Source organism: Salvia miltiorrhiza, chromosome 2 (genome assembly GCF_028751815.1).
Source record: "Salvia miltiorrhiza cultivar Shanhuang (shh) chromosome 2, IMPLAD_Smil_shh, whole genome shotgun sequence".
Taxonomy (NCBI): Eukaryota; Viridiplantae; Streptophyta; class Magnoliopsida; order Lamiales; family Lamiaceae; genus Salvia; species Salvia miltiorrhiza.
In genome coordinates, this window is record NC_080388.1 from 57,085,694 (window position 1) to 57,107,791 (window position 22,098).

Below are 22,098 nucleotides of genomic sequence, written 5' to 3' on the forward strand. Positions count from 1 at the left end.
AGCAAATGAACTGCTCTGATACCACTCTGTCACGACCGGCCCTAATTAAGGATAATTAAGCCGGGGAAACCGTGACTAATGGAGGGAGATTAGAAGCGGGGTAGAAAGGGGAATAATCATACAAGGAAGGATCGCATTTCATCATTGTTAACAAAATGGATATTTATAATATAACGAAGGTTTAGTCGTATAGACTCAAATAACTAGTAAGTTCGGATAACTCCGACTTAGCCAAAATAACATAAAACTTCTGAGTACGCAGCGGAATAAGGTTCTGATTACATGTATGAAGACATGTATCCCTAGAGTTCATTAATACATAATAAGATAAAAGAGTCCCGCTCGTCACTTCATCACCATCGGCAGCTACTCAACCTGCACATTTAGAAATATATGCAGGGCTGAGTACAAAAGTACTCAGTGGGCACGTATGCCTAAGTATAAAAATACATGCTTCAAAACTGTAAATTGTCATGCCATCATAAACAGTACAACAAGGGAGTTTTTCGCTAAAAAGGCCCAAGCTTACTAAGTTCATTTGTGATTCTTAAAGTTCGACTGCAGTCTAAGTTCTCTTGTAATCTATCATATCTGGAACTGTGTGCCGGAGAGGTGGCCACCTCTCACGGTCACTTGACCGGCCAACCCGTTAGATGACTCACGGTCACTGGTGTACACTAGCCCTGGCAGGATAGCTATCAACTGCTCAGGACCCGAATTCGATTGCATCATTGGCAAAGCCAAAGCAGATAGATATCATACTAAAATTGAAACATTTTATGGCAAGACAATACTTGAAATAACTTTAACTCAAAGATTTTGTCATGAAATAACTTGCTCAAAGGTAGCATTAAACTCGTTTGATAGATATATATAAAACTGAAATTAACAGTTAAATCATCTCATGCATTCATTCGTATAAGAGGCCTACGACACGCAGGGGATCTCTATATACGTATAGTAAAAGTAATGCCCACTCAAAAATTGAAGCAGATCGGCCCATCTCCATTTAATAACACTTTACGCTGAATTCATCTCTCCCTCTCTCGTATTTCCTTTCATCAACTCGGACCGACTCCTCCTCTCAGCAGAGTTCGCCGCCGCCGTCGAGGGACAGGCGAGTGGTCGCGCCCCTGAATCTGGGTGATTCGAGAATCGGCGATGCCGACGCCCTCGTCTCTGATGTTGTCCCCCATCCTCCAATTTCGATGGAGCACAAAATCGAGCCCTAATCCTTCTTCATCAGCGTCCACCACCTCTGCCTCTGAAATTCCCTTGGAATCGTCGTTGTAGCTTCTGAAATCCGGCGTTCAGCTGCCGACGTCTTCGATACCGGCGCCCTCTCCTCCTTCTCCTTTCCTCACGCAGAATCCAATCGAGCCCTAGTTTCATCTCTGGATTCGCCGCCCCTGGAATCTCCGGCGAGGCTGGCGTCGCCGCCTTTGAAATTGATGAGGTTGACGCCGTTCTTCCCCTATCTCGATCTTCTCAAGTACAGCTTCGCGGTCGGCCCTGTCTTCCTCTCGTTTGAGCGAAACCGCCGCCGTTGCTGTTGAAGAAATCCCCAAACTCAGCGAGGGTCGCCGTTCAACCTCGCCTCCCCTTCCTGAAGACTCGCCGTCATCCTGTGTTGTCGTCAGAGCTCCTTTATCTCGACGAACAGGGCAGCCGCTCTGAGTCTTCAGAAGCACCGATGGTCTGTCGCCCCTGGTTCGACGCCATTGCGCTTGCCTTGGCCGGTATCATTGTCTGCCGTCGGAGGAAGGCTCTTCCGCCTCAACAAACAAGCAGTCAGCCTCCGGCTGATTCCGAATTCTCATCGACGAAGGTTCGGTTCCATCTCTTGGTATAAAAGCAAAAGTAGCAAGCTATGTTTTTTTTTCTTTCTAGTTCGGTTAACTGTGATTCTCTTGATTCCTATTTATCGATTATGCAATAGATTGAAGCTAGGCATCCTGGTTTTGCTATTGTCATAAAAACTCTCATCATTGTCTCATGTGAGAAAAGTCAATACATATGAACTGATTTCTGTGCTTGTGACTTTGCTAAATCCATAACATATATACTCATTATATACTTAGTATCCCTTAATCGATCATGCTTGTTGGATGAAAAATGAATGGATTGAATGAGCTGAGCCTAGTGTTTACCTTATCTATTTGTGCTTGGTTGGCTGATGTGTTTTCTTTTCGAGTTCTGTGGGGATTTACTGAAAGTCTGAAATAAACCATAGATGTTGTTGGCCAAATAATGCAGGCTGAAACTATGGAGGTGATGGAAGAAAAACTTAATTCAGGCTTACCTCTTCGAAGCTCGGTAGCCACCAGACCAACTTCCTCCCTTTTGATTGTTGATGCGTGAATGAAGAAACTAGGGGAATTTTGTTGGCTGACCAAATATAAGGGAGAAGGAGTTGTTGAGTTCTACATATCCCATGACATGCGTGAAAGAGGGCAGCAGGTGTAGGGTGGCTGACTTGACAGCTTGCTTGTCCCCACACGCATGCTTTTCCTTTTCTTTTCTGATTGACAGCTTGCTGCCGTAATAATAGAAATGTAGGGAGTAGACTAGGAATTGAGTGATGTTTGTAATAGATAGTGTAGAGTTGCGGCTGATTGTAAAGTTTGAAAAGTTGTGGTGTGACTAATAAAATCCTTCAGTATCTTGATAAAGCGGTATCTGATATTAATCCCGTGTCTTGCTAATATAGCGTATCTGTAATACTAATCCCAGGTTTTGTTAATAATACTAAATACTCTAATAATTCTTGTATTTCGATAGCTGACTTTTCGTCTATTAATATCGTGACTCGTAGAATCAATCTAAATTAAATCCGTAGATTTAATTCACTTCACAATTCAGAGTAAACTCACGACTCAAGTAATAAAGTTAAATAAATAGAAATAATATTTCTATTGCAAATAAAATAATAACTTGACTTCGCTAAGTCAATTATCATTCTGAAATAAATCATTGACTACTCAATAATTCAATCGTGGTCATCTCAGGTAATGACATCTAATTCAGAACTCTGAGCTGAATTAACTGAATATTAATCACTGGATTAAATCAACTGAAAGATGTAAAAATAAATAATGCATTTATTGCTCTTAATCATAAAATAAAATAGCGGGCTACTACATACTATCCCTCTTAACAAAAATTTCGTCCCGAAATTTGCATATCATTGCAAAAAGGTTCTGGGTACTCTCTCATCTTGATTTCTGTCAGACTATCTCAATCATCTCATTCATCGTGTCTGGTCCTAAAATTCTCCTTACACCTACTTTATCTCAGTAGAGTGGTGATCTATATTTTCTTCCATGCATTGCCTCATAAGGCGCCATATTGATTGTTGTCTGATAACTATTATTGTAGGCAAACTCAATCAATGACATCACTGTTCATCACTTTCACCTTTTGCCTTGTACTACTTTTAACGTGTCTTCGAGAGTCTGAATTATTCTCTCAACCATCTATATGTTTGTGGGCAAAAGGTGGTACTGAAATTTAACCTTGTGCCTAATTTCTTCTACAAGTTCATACAGAATCTAGATGTAAACTTCGAATCTCAGTCCAAAGTGATTGACACGAGCATACCGTGGAACGCACAATTTCTCAAACATATAATTGTCCTAATTTTTCTGATCCGTATGTGATCGGTATTGATATAAAACGAGCTCATTTCGCAAGTCGCTCCATTATTACCCAGATGACAGCACTCCCACTTTTCGACTTCGTAAACTAGTCACGACATCTATTGCAAAGTGCTCTAACTCCCATTATGAGATCTCCAATGGTTGTAATTTTCCATATGGTCTATGGTGCAAATCCTTCACTCGTTGGCATGCTAGGCATCTCTCAACAAGTGTAGCTATATCTTTCCATCGGAATTCTTCTTTCAAGTCTTTGTACATTTTATGCTTCCCTGGTGGCCAGTATATGGCGTGTCATGAGCTTCGCTCATTATCTCATCTCTGAATTGTTCATCGTGTGAACACCCACAATCTTTCCTTAAACACCACAACATTACCTGATGCTTTGTAACAACCTCTAGGTGTGCCTGATCTTATTGCTATACGTAAATTCCCAAGGTCTCATCATTTGTTTGCGCCTCTAAAATCTTTCTTTCCAAATCGAGCGTTACTACCATCGTTGCGATAATCCCTTCTACAGATTCTGGTGGTTAAACAACTTCTAAACTTATTCTACAAAAATCCTTCATGAGTCCCTCATCCCGAGTGAGGAGAGATCCCAACTTAAATTGAGTCTTATGACTCAAGGCATCAACTACCATGTTAGCTTTGTCTGGGTGGTAGTTATTAGCACCGCCATATTCTTTCTCTAGTTCGAGCCATCTCATCTATCTCATGTTAAGATTCATTTGCTCGAAAAAAAATATTTCAAACTTTTATGGTTTGTGAACATCTCACCTCTAAATCCATATAGGTGGTGTCTCTACTACAACTAGTTCTAGATCATGAGTTGGATAGTTCAATTCATGTGGTCTAAGCTTTCATGATGCGTATGCTATCACTCTTCCTTCTTGTTTTAACACGCAATCGAGTACTTTCTTGGACGTGTATACATAATCCACTTATTCTTTGTCAGTCGTTGGAACAGCTAACGCTGGTGCAATGGTTAACTTCTCCTTGAAAGAGTTATGCATGTGATAGGTAATAAGAAATGGGTTGATGACCATTTTGGTCTTTGGAAAATAGGATACCCCGTAGATGAGCCCTAGGAATGAGGTAGGAGTAATGAACCGCCGCAAAAGAACGAGGGAACTTATTCTCAAGTAAATCTCGTGTATATAAATTGGAATTGGGAATCCAATTGATATGAGGAGAGACCCGAATCTATTTTAGATCGGAAAGTTAAAGTACTAAGGAATAAGTCGATACCCTTAGTAATAGTTCTTTGGAAGCACCATCATCAAGAAGAGGCGACGTGGGAACTCGAGTTTAGCATGAAAGAGAAGTACCCAGAATTATTTTCATGTGGTACAAATTTCGGACGAAATTTCTTTTAAAGAGGATAGTATGTCATACCCCGACTTTTAATCCCTGATTAAGGGCTTAATTATTAATAATTAGGGTTCGGCATCCATTAATAATAAAAAAAAACTGGTTTGATTTATCCGAAGTGATTTAATCGCTATATATGTGATTTTCGTTACGTGTGTCATTATGACCAAGTTATTATGATTTATATTTGAGACCTTAGCACTTGGAATTTTGTTTAAGTTTCCAAAGCAAGTGCGGTTTATTTTTGCTGAGAAATCGAATGATGCCGGTTTATGAAAATATTTCCATAATTATTGTGATTTATTTTTAATCACCCTTCTCACACTATTACTTTAATTTCCCTACCATGTGACTAAATACCACAATTTGCTAAGTGTAGAGATTATTGAGTGAGTGTAGAGATTAGAGAGAGAGTGTAGAGATTAGAGAGAGAGAGATCAATGCATTAATTGCCAATATTTCCTTAAGATTACAAAATCCTCTTTAAAGATCACAAGATCATTTACAATCTTGCAAAATCCTCTCTCAATCCTCATTCATCATTTTCGACCAACACCTCTCTCCCTCTTTCTCTCACTTTCCTCCATTTTCCTCCATTGAAGAGACCGTCGGAGCTTCCAAAAATTTTACAAAACACCTCAATCCACTCTAAAATCTTCCATAAAAACATCCTAGCTACTTATATTCAAGAGAATCATTGAAGAAGGGCTTCAAAGCTAGAGTGAGAAAGTGTGAGTCTTGGTAAGAATTTGGGTAAGTGATCATGTATTCCATAAATCTTGCTTGAATGATGTTGTATGTGAGTATTCTCGAAAGATTGAAGAAAGAAAATCACCCCTCCCTTGTTCTTAAAAATTTCAAAAAAAAAAAATGGGTCTTTACCCTTCAAAAATTTTCTTTCTCTTTCCTTGATTTTGGGGTAAAAAAATGAGATCTATGTGGTGTTTGTTGATGATTGATGTGTGTTGTGAAAGTATATGCTTTGAGATGTGAAAGTCGATTGAGTTTAGTTTACAAAAAAATTGGGAAATTGTGAGTCGATGATTAAAATGATGAATTGATGATGTAGATGAGTCCATGAGATGTATATGATGATGATTGATAGAGTAAATTGAGTATATGATGTTAATTGATGATTTTGATATGAGTTAGTTTAATAAAATTGGGGATATGTGTATCTATGCTCTAATTTGTAAATTGATGGGTTATATGTGAGATAAATGGGTTAAGATTGATAGATCCATGATTAGATTAAAGATCCATGTGTGTTTATAAAATTTCAAAGAGTTTAGTTTAATAAAAATTAGGACTTTTTGCCTATGTGTTATTTAAGTGAATTTATATATTTAAACACATTATCAATGAAAATCAATTAATTGCTATTTTGAAAATTGTAAATACTAAAATAAAAATTTATATATTTTCAAATTCATGTTTTGTTTATTGAAATTATGTCGTGGATATATATATATATAAATAACATGTCTTTCAATTTCGATATTGGTCGTGCATCGCACGAGTGGGCGTATACTAGTTGTTGATTATATGTGAAATTGCTTGAGTTTAGATTACTAGGATTTGGGTATTTTTGAATTGTGAGATCAATGTTTGGATTAATGATGTCTATATGCTAATTGGACTTTATAAAGGACTATGGCATGATTAAATTGAGAATTTTGAATGAAATGAAAAGTGTTAGTTTGAGGAAGAAGATGACATACATGTGTATCTATATGTGTATAATGAGTTATATGATGAATGAGATCATGTTTGAATAATTGAGTAATTTTGTGCATGAAAATGAAAAGAGAATTTTAATGATGCGTTCATTGAAACGTTTTACTAGAGATTTGAAGTTATGATGTAAGAAGAGAGTCAAGATTTGAGTATGATAAGCATTATAATGTGCTTGAATGTTTGTGAGTGTTATATGTGTTTAACATGAGCTTTGATGAGTTTCCTTGAAGGAATGTTGAGTTGAGTATTTTAAGAGTTTGAGATGTGATTTTGGTGAATTTCGTTGGCCCACTGACCTACTGTGATCGACAGTTTTTCAATGTCAAAAAGCTTTGAAAATTTTATACCAAGTCTCTACATAAGTCTTGAGAACATCGGTGAAATTTCAAGTCATTTGGACTTCGTTTACTATTTGTATAAAATACAAAACCGAAACTGCACATTACTACCGAGAGTTTCAGAGAGCAGGGAAAAGAGTCATTCATTTCAGTAGCTTCCTGTGTGATCTAGCTTTCCAAAATTTTATGGTATTAACCTTATTGTGTTAGCTAGATATCCACAAAATTTGAGCCCAGTTTGACAATATTTACTATTTTTTCAAAAATCCAAGTTTTCGATTGCTCAAAACTGCCGAATATGGTAGACTGTAGTAAAACAGTCATGTCTCCTACAATACTTGGAGTTTTTGACTCTACTTTTTTTTATATGAAAATAGACTCGAAGACCTTTCTTTTGGTATGAGTCTCGAGTCCAAGAGGTGTCGGAGTAAGAACAGGTTAGATTTTGAAGTTGAGTCAGTGTAAAAACAGAGCATGTTTTGATAATGTTTGATTGTGTTTTCTTATGTGCCTTATGTGATTGTGTTGTCTATGTGTTGAATGAGATTAGACGAGCCATATATGAGAGATAAATCGAGACTTAGTACCATGATTTTCTTGAAACCTATCCTTGAACTTAAGGATTTGAGATGAGTGGAGAGTTAATATAGAGTTGAGTAAAGAGATAGAACATGAGATAGAGCATGAGTTAAGGCTTTATGAGTATGGATTTTAAAAGGATTAAAATGTTTTAAATCAATTCCTTTTTAATGGAGTTTAAAATGCTTATTTAAATCATTTATAAATGAATAATGAGAAATGCGTAAAGGAGTTCGTAAATGAATCGCGGCATGAGATTTTCAATTTCCCTAGTAAACTAGGGAGATATTATGAAGGAACAAGCAATGAACGAGATTCTCACCACCGAGTCACTACAACAATTGGAGAAGGAAAAAGTTCACGCACAAACAAGATATGTACACCACCTCAAGATGGAGGTAAAGAAAAAGGAAATGGAAGGAAAGCACTAGAACTAAACTTAAGGTATAACCCAACCCCAAGGCTAGTAGGCTCAAGCTAAGAGAGTGAATGCTTTGACTAAAGTGTCAGAAGCTACAGCAAGAATAAAGTTGGAACGCCACCACAATGGAAACTTAGAAAACCACATTAAATAATCATTTGAAAATGAGAAAATGAGTTTACATGGCAGAAGGAGTGCCATTAATCTTTAAGTGAAAGTTACCAAGATGATGCGAAAAGTTTGATGTTAGAATTCCATAGTCAAATCTGAGAAGGCGACTTAGGACGAAGGAAACAATTAAGGTAGTTCACCACTTTACTAAGATGAAGTGGGTGAAAGAATGTTGTTAGGTCCTGAACTGGTCCAACAGATGATTGAGAAAGTCGACCACATCAAGCAAAGAATCAAAAAAACTCAAGATAGACAAAAGTCTTACGCCGATAAACGCCGATCGGAATTAGAATTTAATGTTGGGGATCGATTTTTCTTCAAAGTCTCTCCCTCAAAGGGAGTTATACGTTTCGGAAATAGGGGCAAGTTACGACCCCGTTATATAGGACCTTTTGAGATCCTAGATAAGTTAGGCCTTTGTAGCCTATAAGTTGGCTCTGCCACCAAGCATTGTGGATGTATACAATACGTATAGCATCTCGCAATTAAGAAAGCATGTGATTAAGCAAGATAAAGTAGTCCTAGCCAGGACCTAAGTTGTGAAGAGAAATCAGTCCAGATACTTGATCGCAAGATTCAAGTTTTACGAGGCAATGATATTGTTCTCGTCATGTAGTGGAACCATCACAGGATGGAAAAGGCCACAAAAGAGAAGGATGAAATGAAAGACTAGTATCCTCAACTAGATTATCAAGGTATGTAATTTCGGGGACGAAATTTTTTTTAAGGAGGGAGGGATGTAATACCCCGTTTCCTCGAGCTAAGTTTAGAATAATTTTGAACTTAGATATAAGATGATTCACGCCGGAATGAGAAAAAGAATTTATTTTTAATTCCAACAAAAATAATTTACAAAAACATTTGTAAATTTAGTTATTAAATTTATATGCATTGCATATTTATTTAATTTAGCATTCAAGTATTTTCCCGAGATCGATATTTATTTAGCGAACCCTGAAGTATTTATTACAGTCCCGATATTTTATCCTGAGGGATTTTATTAGTTCAATCAACACCGCATCTCACACCATACCCTATGTTCCTAATAGCCACCCTATATCATGATTATTTTTTTTCATACATGTCTTTAGCCACCCTATATCATGATTATTTTTTTTTTTTTCATACATGTCTTTATGCAGACAATCAAATCTCCCATATCTTTATCAAATTTCTTTTGCTTTAGGCTGTCCACTTTCTTTTGCTTCCACTTTCAAATTCCACTACACCTAACATCACCACTGTAAAACCCAACTGCCAGCCATATAATCAAACATCAGAACATGAACCCATCCATCCATACAATCTTTGAGTTCTCAAGAAAACAGCAACGCTGATTTCATCAATAGAAGCAATCAAAACCAGTATCATTCATTCACAAAGGTTCTACCTTTTCTTTATACATCTTTCATTTATTCTTTACACAATTCCAAACCATATCAGACTACATACATTTTTCATGAATTCTTTGCAGATACACAACAAATAGAAACAGACTCCATTCCACACCTACAAGGTTATTTCTATGACTCGAGCACTTCTTTTGAAACAGAAACTCAAGTTAGAACCCATAACACATACACTGATTCCATTATATATAAATTTGCATATGACAACAAGACCCAAACTCAATGATGTTTATTTATCGTCTGTGCATATACATACATACATGAAGCATGTTTTCTAAATAGAAAAGAAGTAGAAATTGAAGCTCTGTTTTTATTCTTTGTTTTCGAACTGCCGTGTCGAGTCGGGGAGAGAGCTTGAGGGCTAGGGATCGGCGGCGGCGGTCTTCCAGCCGTGCAGTCGCCGGAAGTCAGAGGGTAGGGAGGTGGAGACTGAAGGTGGGGATTAGAGGCGGTCGGCGATGGCTGGTTGCTGTCGTCCGTCCGACACAGAGTGAGAGGAAGAGAGGCAGGGGCCGGGCACGCGGCGGTGGTTAGCTCCGCTAGCCACTGTGGCCGCCGGACTTCGGAGAGATGCAGCGGCGTTCTCAGTTTGTGGGAGTGTGTGCGTGCTCGTTCGGTGAGCGAGGAACGAGAGAGAGGACGAGGTAGAGGGGTTTAAGGATCGAGCGGCCGGCGGCCGGCGACTCTACCGCCGCCGGAGAAGGAAGAAAAGGGGGGAAGGCGTGCTGCTGCGCGCAGTTTTGTGTGTGTGAGTATATGCGTGTGATTGTGTGTGTGAGGGTGTTAAATGATGGGTTAGGTTTGGGCTTAAGAGTTGGGTTTTGCAGATGGGCCTATACTTTAATTTTCACTTGGGCTGAGTAAGATTGTGGGTTTGAGTGTTGGGCCGGATTTTAATTAGATTGGGCTGCGATTTTTAAAAGCTTGGGCCATTTCCAAATCTTAGCTGGGCCCTTATTTATTTAAAACTTTGGGCTGATTTTATTTATTTAACATGGACTCAATTTTAATTAATAGTTGGGCCTTCATTCCTTTAAAATTTTGGGCTGCCTTCTATTAATTAAATGGACTACACTTATATTAATTAATTGAACTATTAATTAGTTTAATTAATTATTATTTTTAAAGGATAATTAGCATAATAATATTATTATTATTATGTGCATATTTTAAGTAATTACTTATCATATGTTAAGCATGACATGACATTGCATTTGCATCATGAAATAAAACGTATTTATGATTTAATTGGATTGTGCAGATTTGTTTTAAAGAGCGACACTATTATAATTAATTAGACTTATTAAGTTTGATTAATTATTTTAATTTTCATTATAATATTAAATTATTATTATGTGTATATTTTTAAGTAAATTACTTATTATATGCTAAGCATGACATGAAATTGCATTTTTACTTGCAATAAAAGATTTAATTGGTTTTAATTATAATTCCAATTATTAAAGAAAGATGAGTAAGAATATTGTTGGTGTTCTTAACTCAAGAGAAATATTTTCAAGTATTTATTCATTAAATTTTGAAAACCCGGCTAAGTGAATCATAGAATGTTAAGCACTACACCATGACTTAAGATTAGATACAAGGAGACCTATTGAGAATAGATTTCTTGTAGGCTTCGAGCATCAGAAGGATTAGCACTGCTATTCCGATTCAGAGATAAGGTTAAACGACAGGCTTTGCCTATACAGGTGGGCATTACTTTTACTATACGTATATAGAGATCCCCTGCGTGTCGTAGGCCTCTTATACGAATATATGCATGAGATGATTTTAACTGTTAATTTCAGTTTATTATTATGCCCAAATGATAAATGACTCTTATGAAATGAAAATGAAATGTTTATGAAATGAAATGAAATGTTTATGAAATGATTGACTGCCAAAAATGTTTATGTTTTTATATGTATCCTATCTGTGTTGGTTCGCCAACTTTAAAGGAAATCCAATTGGGATCCTATGCTAGACAAAGGTCGCTAGCTAGGGTTAACGTGTACACTCATGGAGACCGCGAGTCGCTTGCGACCGGTCTTGGCGTCCGTGGTAAGGAGGCCTCCTTCCCGGCGCGTGACAGAAAGGAACAGATATGGATCATATGAAGGAAAATGATCGGCCGATCGACTTTATGAAAATGAAAGAAATATTTTAGTAAGCGCAGATCATTTAAGAAAACCCCTGTGTGTTACTGTTATGGCAGTTCAATTTATATATGTATGCATGAATGTATTTTCGACTATGCCCACTGAGTATTTTTATACTCAGCCCTGCATGTATTTCTAAATGTGCAGGTTGAGCAGCTGATGGAATGGAATGATGTTGAGCGGGTGTTCCTTTGACATTTCAAGAAATGTAACCTTGAGTATACATCTTCATATGTATATCTCACACGTTTTCCGCTGCAAAACACTTTGATTAGGATAACTCTATGTTATAAAGTTGTTACACGTGTTATTGGGTAACCCACCTTAATCAGTTCTCTTTTATGTGTATGTTTTATAAGTATCCAAATGATCATATATGATCCTAGCTTTTTATCTATAAGTGACATTTTCATATACTTTAATGTTAAGTAATTGTCCATATCCGTTCCCACTCATTAATTTTCATCCCAAGTCATAATCCCGGCTAAATCATCATTAAAGGTAGCGGGCTGTGACAAATGCATACATTCGTATCCCAATAAAATATTATCAGAGATCAATCTGCCCGGAATGAAAGCACTCTGTGAATCATCAATAATCATATGAAGCGCTGATCGAAGTCTATTAGCCAAGATTTTTGCCACTATCTTGTACGACGTATTACAAAGACTTATAGGGCGAAAGTCCTTAACTTCCCTGGGCTTCGAAATTTTCGGAATAAGGACTAAAAGCGTCCTGTTCCATGGGCGGATACTACCGCCCCCATTCAGTACATGCAGCACCTCCGCCGTCACTGCATCACCAATCTCGCCCCAGAATTTCTGAAAGAAAAACGGTGGATAACCATCCGGACCTGGTGCTTTATTAGGATTCATCTGAAACACCACTTTTCTAACCTCCTTAGCCGAGAAAGGGGTCTCCAGATCCTTCACCGCTGAACTCCCAAAAACAGTAGCAATAGCATTCGCTATCTCCTCAATCATTCTCTTCTCCGGGGAACTAGACGTAAAGAGCTGAGAAAAATACTGATCAATAATCTCAGCCATCTCATTTTCTTTTTTCACCTCAGTACCGTCTGTACTCACTAAGCAATTAATGGTGTTTTTCTTTTTCCTGTGGCTCGCGTAAGCGTGAAAGTATTTCGTGTTACGATCACCGAGTTGAAGCCAATTAGCTCGAGAACGCTGCTTCCAAGGAATTTCTTCGGCTTCCGTCATCTTCTCAATTGCCTTTGATAACTTCTTAAGCTCCTTATTATCTCCCTTATCGCCCCTCAAGTTTTTCAGCAGCTGAACCCTTTGTTTTCTAAGCTTAGCAAGCTCCTTTGTAGGCCGCGCAAATTTATTTTCCGACCACACCTTGAGAAATTTCAAACAATTATCAAGCCTCTCGTTAAGAGCAATAGCCTCCCACGAGCTCCATTTCATCATCAGGTCCGCAGCAAAAGTTTTGTCCAGGAGCCACTTTTGCTCAAAATAAAATCTCTTTTCACCATTTCCCTTCATAACTTCTCCATCCCTAAAAGAGATCTTAAGCAAAAGAGGAAGGTGATCCGACCGGTATGGATCCAGGGCTTGTACCTTCTTCAAAACAAAAACATCATCTGCCTGTCTATTACACATGAATCTGTCAAGCTGTAAGAAACGTGCCTCTTCACCTTTACGTTGATTATACCATGTGAATTTAGTGTCACAAGCAATGGATTTCAAACCGCAGAATTTAATAGCCCGATTAAAAGACTCCATCTGAGCCCAGGGACGTCGCCCCCTGCGACAACAATCTTTCAAGCAAGTGACCTCATTAAAGTCTCCACCAACTATCCAGGGAATATCAATATCTCCATTACATGCCAGACGTTTAAGAAGCTCCCAAGATTGAGGGCGCCTCTGAGTAATAGGGTTACCATAAAAGCCCGTAAAACGCCACGAAAAATCATTAGAATCAATCACACAATCAATATGCCCGGGAGAATAACTGCGTATACTGACCGAGCACGGGAATTTCCACATCAACAGTAAACCACCACTAGCACCTTTAGCATCAACCAAAAACTGCCCCTCAAAACCGAGGGTATGCCGCCACCAACTACATCTACTCGCATTCATCTTTGTTTCGTAAATAAATAAAACATGTGGGGAGGCGTCGACAACCAGTCGACGAAGCTCATGGAATGCCCGTGGGCTCCCCAGCCCCCGGGCATTCCAAACCAACGCATTCATTGCGATCGGCGGGGCTGCTCGGCAGCCTCCGCCGTTGAATCAGTGCACGTAATGTCGCCACACAAAAGAGTTTTTGATTTCTTCCGATCACCATTCTCCTGCTCTTTCCCTTTTCTCTTTGACCCAATTGAATTCTCCACTTGACTATTAGTATCATGCGGGTTTGTAGCGCGCGCCAATCGTTTCCACCCTTTCCCGCTAGGGTTAAGCCGAGACTTAGCCGGAGAGACCCCAAGAAGATTGGATTTGGGCTTCGCACGTTTAGGACTAGTCCCCGTTTTGTTATCATCATGGCTTTTTTTGTTCACTAACATAACCTCTTCCACCAACACCTTTTCCGAACTGACCAGCAAAGTATCTGTCATAGTAGTACCCACGTCCTCCACATAATCTGTATCAACCTTATCACTCTCTGTCAACTCAAGGAACTTATCTGTTCCATCGCCCGAATCCCCTGCGTTAGGCTTCAACCTCTCTTCTATCACCATGCAATCGTCTTCCATGTCCCCACTCCCACCCTCTTTGGAGACCGTCGGATTAGCAATATGGACTGGATTGCCACGTGGTGGTGGTGGTGGGCCATTGGGATTCCGACGAGGAACCAACGGCAGATTACCAGTTTGAGTAGTAGAGGGTTGACGGGGGTGAGTATTACGGCGATAGTCCACTCCCCTACCCGCTTTTAGCCACGAACCAAACTTAGGGTTTGCTTTCTGCTCATCATCCGCGTCGCAATCCCGAATGTAATGACCCATCTTGCCACAAGCATAACAGAAATGGTCCAGCAATTTCTCATATAACACAAGTATCAATTGCTCCTCCTCCGCTCCCTCTATCTTTAAGGGTACGCAACGGACTAGCGGATCAAATATCGATCTCGACACTCGAACACGAGCATATCTCCCGATAAAATTACTGCCTTTGTTGTCATCAATCTCCAGCACTGTCCCAATTTGTTCCCCTACCTTTCGAATAATATTTGGATCCATGAAAGCAATAGGCATATTGTGTAACTGGACCCAGAGAGTGATGAATTCAAACCGAGTATTCGCCGCAGTATTCATGGACTCCAATTTCTGCAGGATCATGAGTTCATTATGGAAGTGCCACGGCCCATCCGCCAAAATACGATCTCTATCAGAATCAAGATCCAAAGAAATAACGAAGATGTTTCGGCCCACAATTTCCACCTCCATCGTACCCCGTGGTCTGAGAAGCCTCGGAAGATTGTCACGCAGAGACTCTCGATTCAAAACCCTATCTGAAAAGATTTTTCGCACTATAAGCTTTGCAGCCCTAGAAATTCCACGTTCTCTATCCTCAGTAGAAATAGCTACAGATTTCACTTTCGCCTCTTTCGAAAGTCGCAATTCTGCCACGCGTTTCGCAATCTCATCTGGATCCATGAAGAGAAAGCAGGATAAGAAAACCAGAACACACACCGATCCCAACGGATGAAGACACCCTTCACGAAAGAAGGAAGACACCACTCCTAAAACCCTAGCCGGCTAGGGTTTCAGAGGAAAAAAATATATACTTCACTACTTAATCATTAATGGAATAGTTGTGAGCTTATAAGTTTTTAAAGCTTAATTTTACAACATATAAATTCTATAAAAAATTATTTTGCGAAACACTTTAAAAAAATTTATAAGCAATAAATAACTTATAAACTATTTTAAAGAGCTTATAAGCTCCCGACACCTTCTTATTTTCTACTAGTACATTTTAGGATGAGATACGTAGGGAGTATGCTTTAATTTATGTGGATATTTTTTTTAAAAAAATTTGTCATTGCGAGAATACGAGTGAAAGCTACGATTAACCCAAATAAAAATAGTATGTGAAATTGAAAAATGTAGAGTGAATCCCCAATTTACCCCGTAAATCGTTGGCTCTCCGTTCTTGCCCTATTCAATTGTGCCTTTCAGAGTCTGAAGAGCAGCTGCAGAATCCATTAAATTAGAGCACAATCACATCCCCCTTTCAATCTCAACTCATTCTTAGATCATACACTGCACAAGCAGCAAACCCACGTAATTCCGTCGAAATGGGGACCCTAGGAAGAGTGGTGTACACGTTGGGGAGTTGGATTCGGCATACGGGTCAAGCCATGGATCGAGTCGGTTCCACCTTCCAGGCAGGCTACTATATCCAGGATCATAGTAAGTCCTTTCTTGTTCGTTTGCAATTATTATTTTCCACTATTTCTGATCCTTTGTTTTGTATGTGAGATGAGGAATGTCAATGTTTTGAATTCCTTTTTACAATATGCCGTTAACTCGTTTGTTGGGGAAACAAAAATTGCGGATTTTATATTTTTCGAGCTCTGTAGATGGAGATGTGGATGAACGAATTTCCATTAGAAATGGGAAATGTCGGACAGAAGACAGGAAAATGGGGCTGTCTTGATCTTCTTCGTTACTGTGAAAATTCGTGCTTTGATACCTAATTCGACATTTCAATTGCTTTTCATTGGGAGCTACCCACGCTAATAGCCTAATACTAGTTACTAATTGTTTCATTACACAATGCTGTTGTTGCATTATAGCGCAGTCTAAAGGTCTGCACGGAGCGAGGCATGAATCATTCATATGGGAACATGTATTGAATACATTGTATTGGTCAATGATGACATGGGTCAGACTATAAATTGTGTTCATCAGTGTTGTCTTCATATGACATTTAAGTCTATTGTGAGATTATTGGGTAGGTGAGAAAAGTGTTAGAAAGTTAAGCGAAGTAAAAGATTAAATAATGTTATCTGTGATGCATTACAAAGACATCTGTCACACGTATGTCTTCCTCCAAATCGGTGCATCTTGTGCAGGAACCAATCTGAAGACCTTGAATGCAGTTTCTTGCACTCTTCATTTTCCCCCTGGTTTGAGGTATTAGTATAGAGCCAGAAGAGAGTTTGGCATACAATGGGCTGCCCCTTACTCGATCTCTAATGTATGTTGCAGTAATTAGCTATTAGATAGAGTGTCCTAGTTGCTGCAGAGTGCAGACAAAGTTCCTGGACTATTCAGATATAGTTTCACTGGATTTCTGTATGGTCAGGCATTTTAGCTGAAATTTCTGCTGCCGTAATCTTATAGTCCTTTATACAAGGTTTGCTAGTGAAAAATGCTTTAGGAAAAAGTGGATAGCTCGACAGGCATGCATTTGGTCTATAGATGCAGTTGAAGAACATAAAGAGAAGAGGAATAGAATAATTTGACAGGCATGCATTGGGTATATAGATGCAGTTGAAGAATGGAATGAAAAGTTCAAAAACAATATTGAGGCATGTTTAATGAAATTTATTACTCGTAGCAGTCCTAATCACTCGTAGATGTTAGAATTAAGTTCTGGGACACACGTGGACACTACATGAATGTAGATATTCAAGCCCTTGTATATCCCTTACTTACACGAACTTGTCTATGTTTATGCTCCGTTTTAGTATGAATATGGTTGAGTTAGTTGCTTAGTTTTGCATTTTCTTAGGTCAGGAGTTGAGAAGATGAAATGAGAATTGAGGCTGGCATTTCTCACTTGTCCTGTTGATAAACAAAGCAGGAATTAAGGCGTGTCAGGCTAAGTGTTTGCCGTTTTTTGGTGGGAAAATGGTTAAAATACACTAACCCTAATGTTTGCAATGGGTACCATCATAGCCTGAAATATTAAGCATTTTTTTACATGAATGGCTTGGCTTCTTAGCCCAGAAAGTTTAAAACACGAATATGTGGACGAATGGATCTGGATGGCAGCATTTTTATATTATTCTTATATAATGTTTCTTTTGAAGGGAACATGGTATGCTCTATTCAGATTTCACCTTTATGTCTGATGCTTGGCAACCATAATTTCAGGGATATTTTCATTGGATCTGCTTTTGTTTTGTATACAGATTATTTTTCTCGTGTATCTTATACCTTTCATTTTTTTGTCTTTTCTAGCAATCAGCTTTTTGATAATGTCCGGCATCTCATTGAGGCATGGATATATGCTTCTGGATTTTGAGCTTATTTATATCTGCAGTTCATGATGCACATTCTTTTAAACATCTTCAATATTCCATTCTCTCACTTTTTAGGTTTACTTGTTATATCAGTGACTTTGATCTCATAAGACTTTATTTTCAGTTTCTAAGCACCGGACACTGATGAACATCTATGATAAATCTCCGGTCGTGGATAAGGATGCATTTATTGCCCCAAGTGCCTCTGTCATTGGGGATGTTCAGGTGGGCCAAGGATCATCGATATGGTATGGATCTGTCCTTCGAGGTACGCACCTTACAAAGTCATATCGAATCGACTAAGATTGTTCTGTCGATATTGATCTGAGTGAAACATAGTCCTATCCTGTGTTTTAGTTTCCTAGTTCTGAGATTCTGGGATTTGCAGCCTCTGTTACTGCCGTGTTTATATTTTTCTCTATAGAAATTTAACCTAGGTGTTGCTGCAAAGGCAATGGGCAAGTTACACCTCTTTTTTGTGGTTAAGTGATCTTTTTTTGTATGAAAAATTTGTCAGGATTGATAAAGAAGGGTATCAGTAAAAGATCACTGTCAGTAACAAGTCCTCAAAATCAAAGTTTGATCAATTATAAAGCACTCGCCTTGTGCCTAATGAGTGATGAGTTAAAATGTTTATTGAACTATTTAGAGAAGTAAAGTGTTGGACCATATAAAATAGTAAAGTCTTGTGTCCTATAAAGTACTCTTGTGCACTGGTTGACAAACCCCAGGCTTATACAGTCAATTTATGAACATACTGGTTGGGTTCTATGGAAGCGAACAGCAACATAGTCATCGAGAATTTATGATTCTGAAGTTTATGCTAATTTGGAATTTATGAGAATTTATGATTCTGAAGTTTATGATTCACGGCGGTCAAATATTTCCAACATGAGATTTGAATATATATAAATTATAAAGAGATGATTCGTACTTTGCTTAACTGGTGAAGAATAGATGAAATTTCAAAGAAAAAACAAAGTGACTTTCAGTATGATGGAAGATATATATATGTGATTTGTATCATCATTTAGTGACAATTAGAAAAAGTAAAGAAGGGCAGAAAACAATTTCAGTTAGCTTAATCAGTATGTGGATTATCTATTCTCAAGATTAAATAACAGATAAGAAACTGCCTCTCGGTTGAATTTACTTGGAGAGACATTGTAGATATTCTATAAAAACTTGAATCCAGGAGTAAAGCACCCTGCCTAAATGTAGAAACCTGTAAGGACCCCTCATCCTTTTGAGTTAAGGTGGTCCATGGAAAAATGATCAACTTGTTGGACTTCTTCAGATTCTCCATTTTTTCTGCTGAGTGAAGTTTCCTCCTGTTTCTTGATTTCATTTGCAGTGCTCGAGCTAAGTTTCTGTTACCACATTAGCACAATTTAACACAATGAATATCCCGTCTCTTAGTTCTCATCTTACTGCTCTTCATATGCTAATGCTTTCTCATACTGCAACCAATTTTCAGATGTCTGCTCTAGATGATGATGATTTTCACATAATTTCTTGAGAGTCTATTGTCTTAGTTTGCTCTGGTCTTCTTTGACTTTTTATTAGTTTTTCAAGTATTAGTAACTTAAATAATTCTGATAGACTTCTCCAGATTTGATCTTTTGGAAAGATAACATAGTTCAATTTGGAAGCAGAATGGAGCTGTTCACTTTATGATGCAAATTGATTTATGTGGCTCCTTTGTGGACACAGGTGATGTGAACTCCATCAGTGTTGGGTCTGGAACTAATATACAGGACAATTCCCTGGTGCACGTGGCAAAATCTAATCTAAGTGGGAAAGTGCTGCCAACTATTATTGGAAATAATGTTACAATCGGTAAGTAAGTTTGACTGTCTCCCTTTAATGTTTTGGATACAAAGTAGAAATAGTCCAGTAATTAGCATATCAAGGACTTAATCATATAAATTCCATTTTTGTTATCTTATGTTGGAAAAAATAGGTCATAGTGCGGTTGTACATGGATGTATAATTGAGGACGAGGCTTTTGTTGGAATGGGAGCGACCCTTCTTGATGGTGTGGTTGTGGAGAAACATGCCATGGTTGCTGCAGGATCCCTTGTGAGACAGGACACCAGAATCCGATCTGGAGAGGTAGGCATTCAATTGCCATATGAACTTGTTTTAAATTCTTTTGTCTATCTTGCATTGGGAGGTTATGCGTATCTTTCATTGAAAGAGTATCCAGTTTCAGTAAGTGTTGAACTGCTATTGCTATCTAGTTATGTGCGATTTTATAGTCTCTGTATTACATGTTATAGAAGTAGTCATTTGAAGTGAGCTAAATTGAGTGTTAATCACATATACATAAGATAGTATCCAGAGAAGCTAAACTACTGAATTTCTTTCTTTTCCCCTCCTGAAAAAATTCATATGACGAGGAATGATTATTCTATGTCAACTCATCTGTCTCATTGACTTGAGATTACCCAATTCTTTAGTCATTTTTCTTAGAGGTTTTATCAATAAGGTTACTCTGAGCTATGTTAGTTTTCTAGTACTTCACGAAAGTCCTGCAAGTTGATTGGCTTTGAGAACGACAGTAATCCCAGCTGAACTTCCTTTATTTAATCAGTAGGAGTTCGCTGTTTCTTCTTAATTCCTTACTAGTCGATTGAAACATGGGAAGCATTATGGGACTTTGCGTTATTGATAGGCACTTTACTGTTTCAGATTGGTTAAACTTGGTTGAGTACTATTGGTTGGTTATTGCTCTTCAGTCTCTATGTGGACTGTTCTTATTATGAGAAGGTTTCAGCCCAAGAATCAAAATCTCAATCAATTTTTAAAATAACATGGTTGGGCTAGTTGTTAGATGCCCTTTTTGGGCTTGGTTCCAATTTTTTGAACTGAAAACTACGAATCCTTAGATCATGATATGATCAAGTGTCTGTAATTATATTGAAACTTGAGAAGGCAAAACATTGTTTCGCCTCTTCAATCTCCAGCCCTTTCATTCAAGTTAACTGACTTTTTCTCTTTTCATCTCTTCCTTGTCTTCTTTTTTCTTTGTATATATTGGATTGGATCAATCCTTAAAGGGCTTCCATAACTGACAATAGTGATTTGTTCATACTATTTGGATCCCGTATATTTACAGGTCTGGGCCGGTAATCCAGCCAAGCTCCTCAGGAAGCTTACTGAGGAAGAGATTGAATTCATCATCAAATCAGCAACCAACTATGTCAACCTAGCAAAGGTCCATGCTGCTGAAAACGCCAAATCCTTTGATGAGATCGAGTTTGAAAAGATGCTGCGCAAGAAGTTTGCTCGCCGTGATGAGGAATACGACTCAATGATTGGTGTAGTCCGTGAAACTCCACCAGAGCTTATCCTTCCAGACAACATCCTGCCCGAAAAATCCCAGAAGGCTGTTCAATGAGATCTTTCAGTAGAAATTTTGGCTTAATTTTTATTGCTCTTTCAGGCTACTGATCGAATCTCTGCCCCGTGCAGACTCTAATAAACAGTTAGCGTTCATTGTTTCTGATGAATAAAGACTCAGAACTTATACTGGGGTGGGTTTATTCAGCCGTGCTACACGATACATTCTGTCGGCTTAGCTCGATCACACCCCGGTTTTGTGATGTAGAACCCTGCTGTAAAAGCAACATGAATGACAGTGAGATGCTTGCATTTGAATTTAATTATATGCGAGGAATGAATTTGTATTCAAGAAGATGAGTTACATGATATAACTGATAGTTGAAGTTTGCTATTTCTTTTGTAACCTCAGTTTTGTGGGAGAAGCAGATCTGGGCAATAGTAACAAATAAAAGGGGAATTGGAAGTGTGATATTCTGATGCATGTGATTATGTGAAGAATAATTGAGAGGATGAGAATCAAGATTCTTCAACATACATATTAAATTACAATACTCTATTGTGGTAGTCATATGTAGGCATAGGCATTAGCCAATACTTTGATGTTTTATATACAAATTGTTGTGGCATTATTGTTTAGTGGGGAATCTGTAAAAGCAAAATGCAGCAGACATGATTGGCTTGGCT

The 22,098-nt window shown here is 38.2% G+C and overlaps 1 protein-coding gene and 1 long non-coding RNA gene across 2 annotated transcripts; both read left to right on the plus strand.

Moving 5' to 3' along the window:
• The first annotated feature begins 1,302 nt into the window (after positions 1-1,302).
• On the plus strand, positions 1,303-2,772 carry LOC131010552 (uncharacterized). Its single transcript, XR_009096599.1, has 2 exons — positions 1,303-1,828; positions 2,257-2,772. It is a non-coding gene; the product is annotated as an uncharacterized LOC131010552 (long non-coding RNA).
• Positions 2,773-15,882: 13,110 nt separating this feature from the next.
• LOC131010553 (gamma carbonic anhydrase 2, mitochondrial-like) lies at positions 15,883-21,763 on the plus strand. The gene is made up of 5 exons (XM_057938109.1): positions 15,883-16,225; positions 18,191-18,334; positions 19,780-19,905; positions 20,030-20,181; positions 21,188-21,763. The coding sequence occupies exons 1-5, from the start codon at positions 16,111-16,113 to the stop codon at positions 21,467-21,469; spliced, it is 819 nt and encodes a 272-aa protein (XP_057794092.1). The 5' UTR covers positions 15,883-16,110; the 3' UTR covers positions 21,470-21,763.
• Positions 21,764-22,098: the final 335 nt, after the last annotated feature.

Bases quoted from the DNA above. Each gene is read 5' to 3' on its own strand.
- LOC131010553 (XM_057938109.1), top strand. From the start codon at position 16,111: ATGGGGACCCTAGGAAGAGTGGTGTACACGTTGGGGAGTTGGATTCGG. The intron at 19,906-20,029 runs GTAAGTAAGTTT...TGGAAAAAATAG, and splicing joins TGGAAATAATGTTACAATCG to GTCATAGTGCGGTTGTACAT. The intron at 20,182-21,187 runs GTAGGCATTCAA...GTATATTTACAG, and splicing joins CCAGAATCCGATCTGGAGAG to GTCTGGGCCGGTAATCCAGC.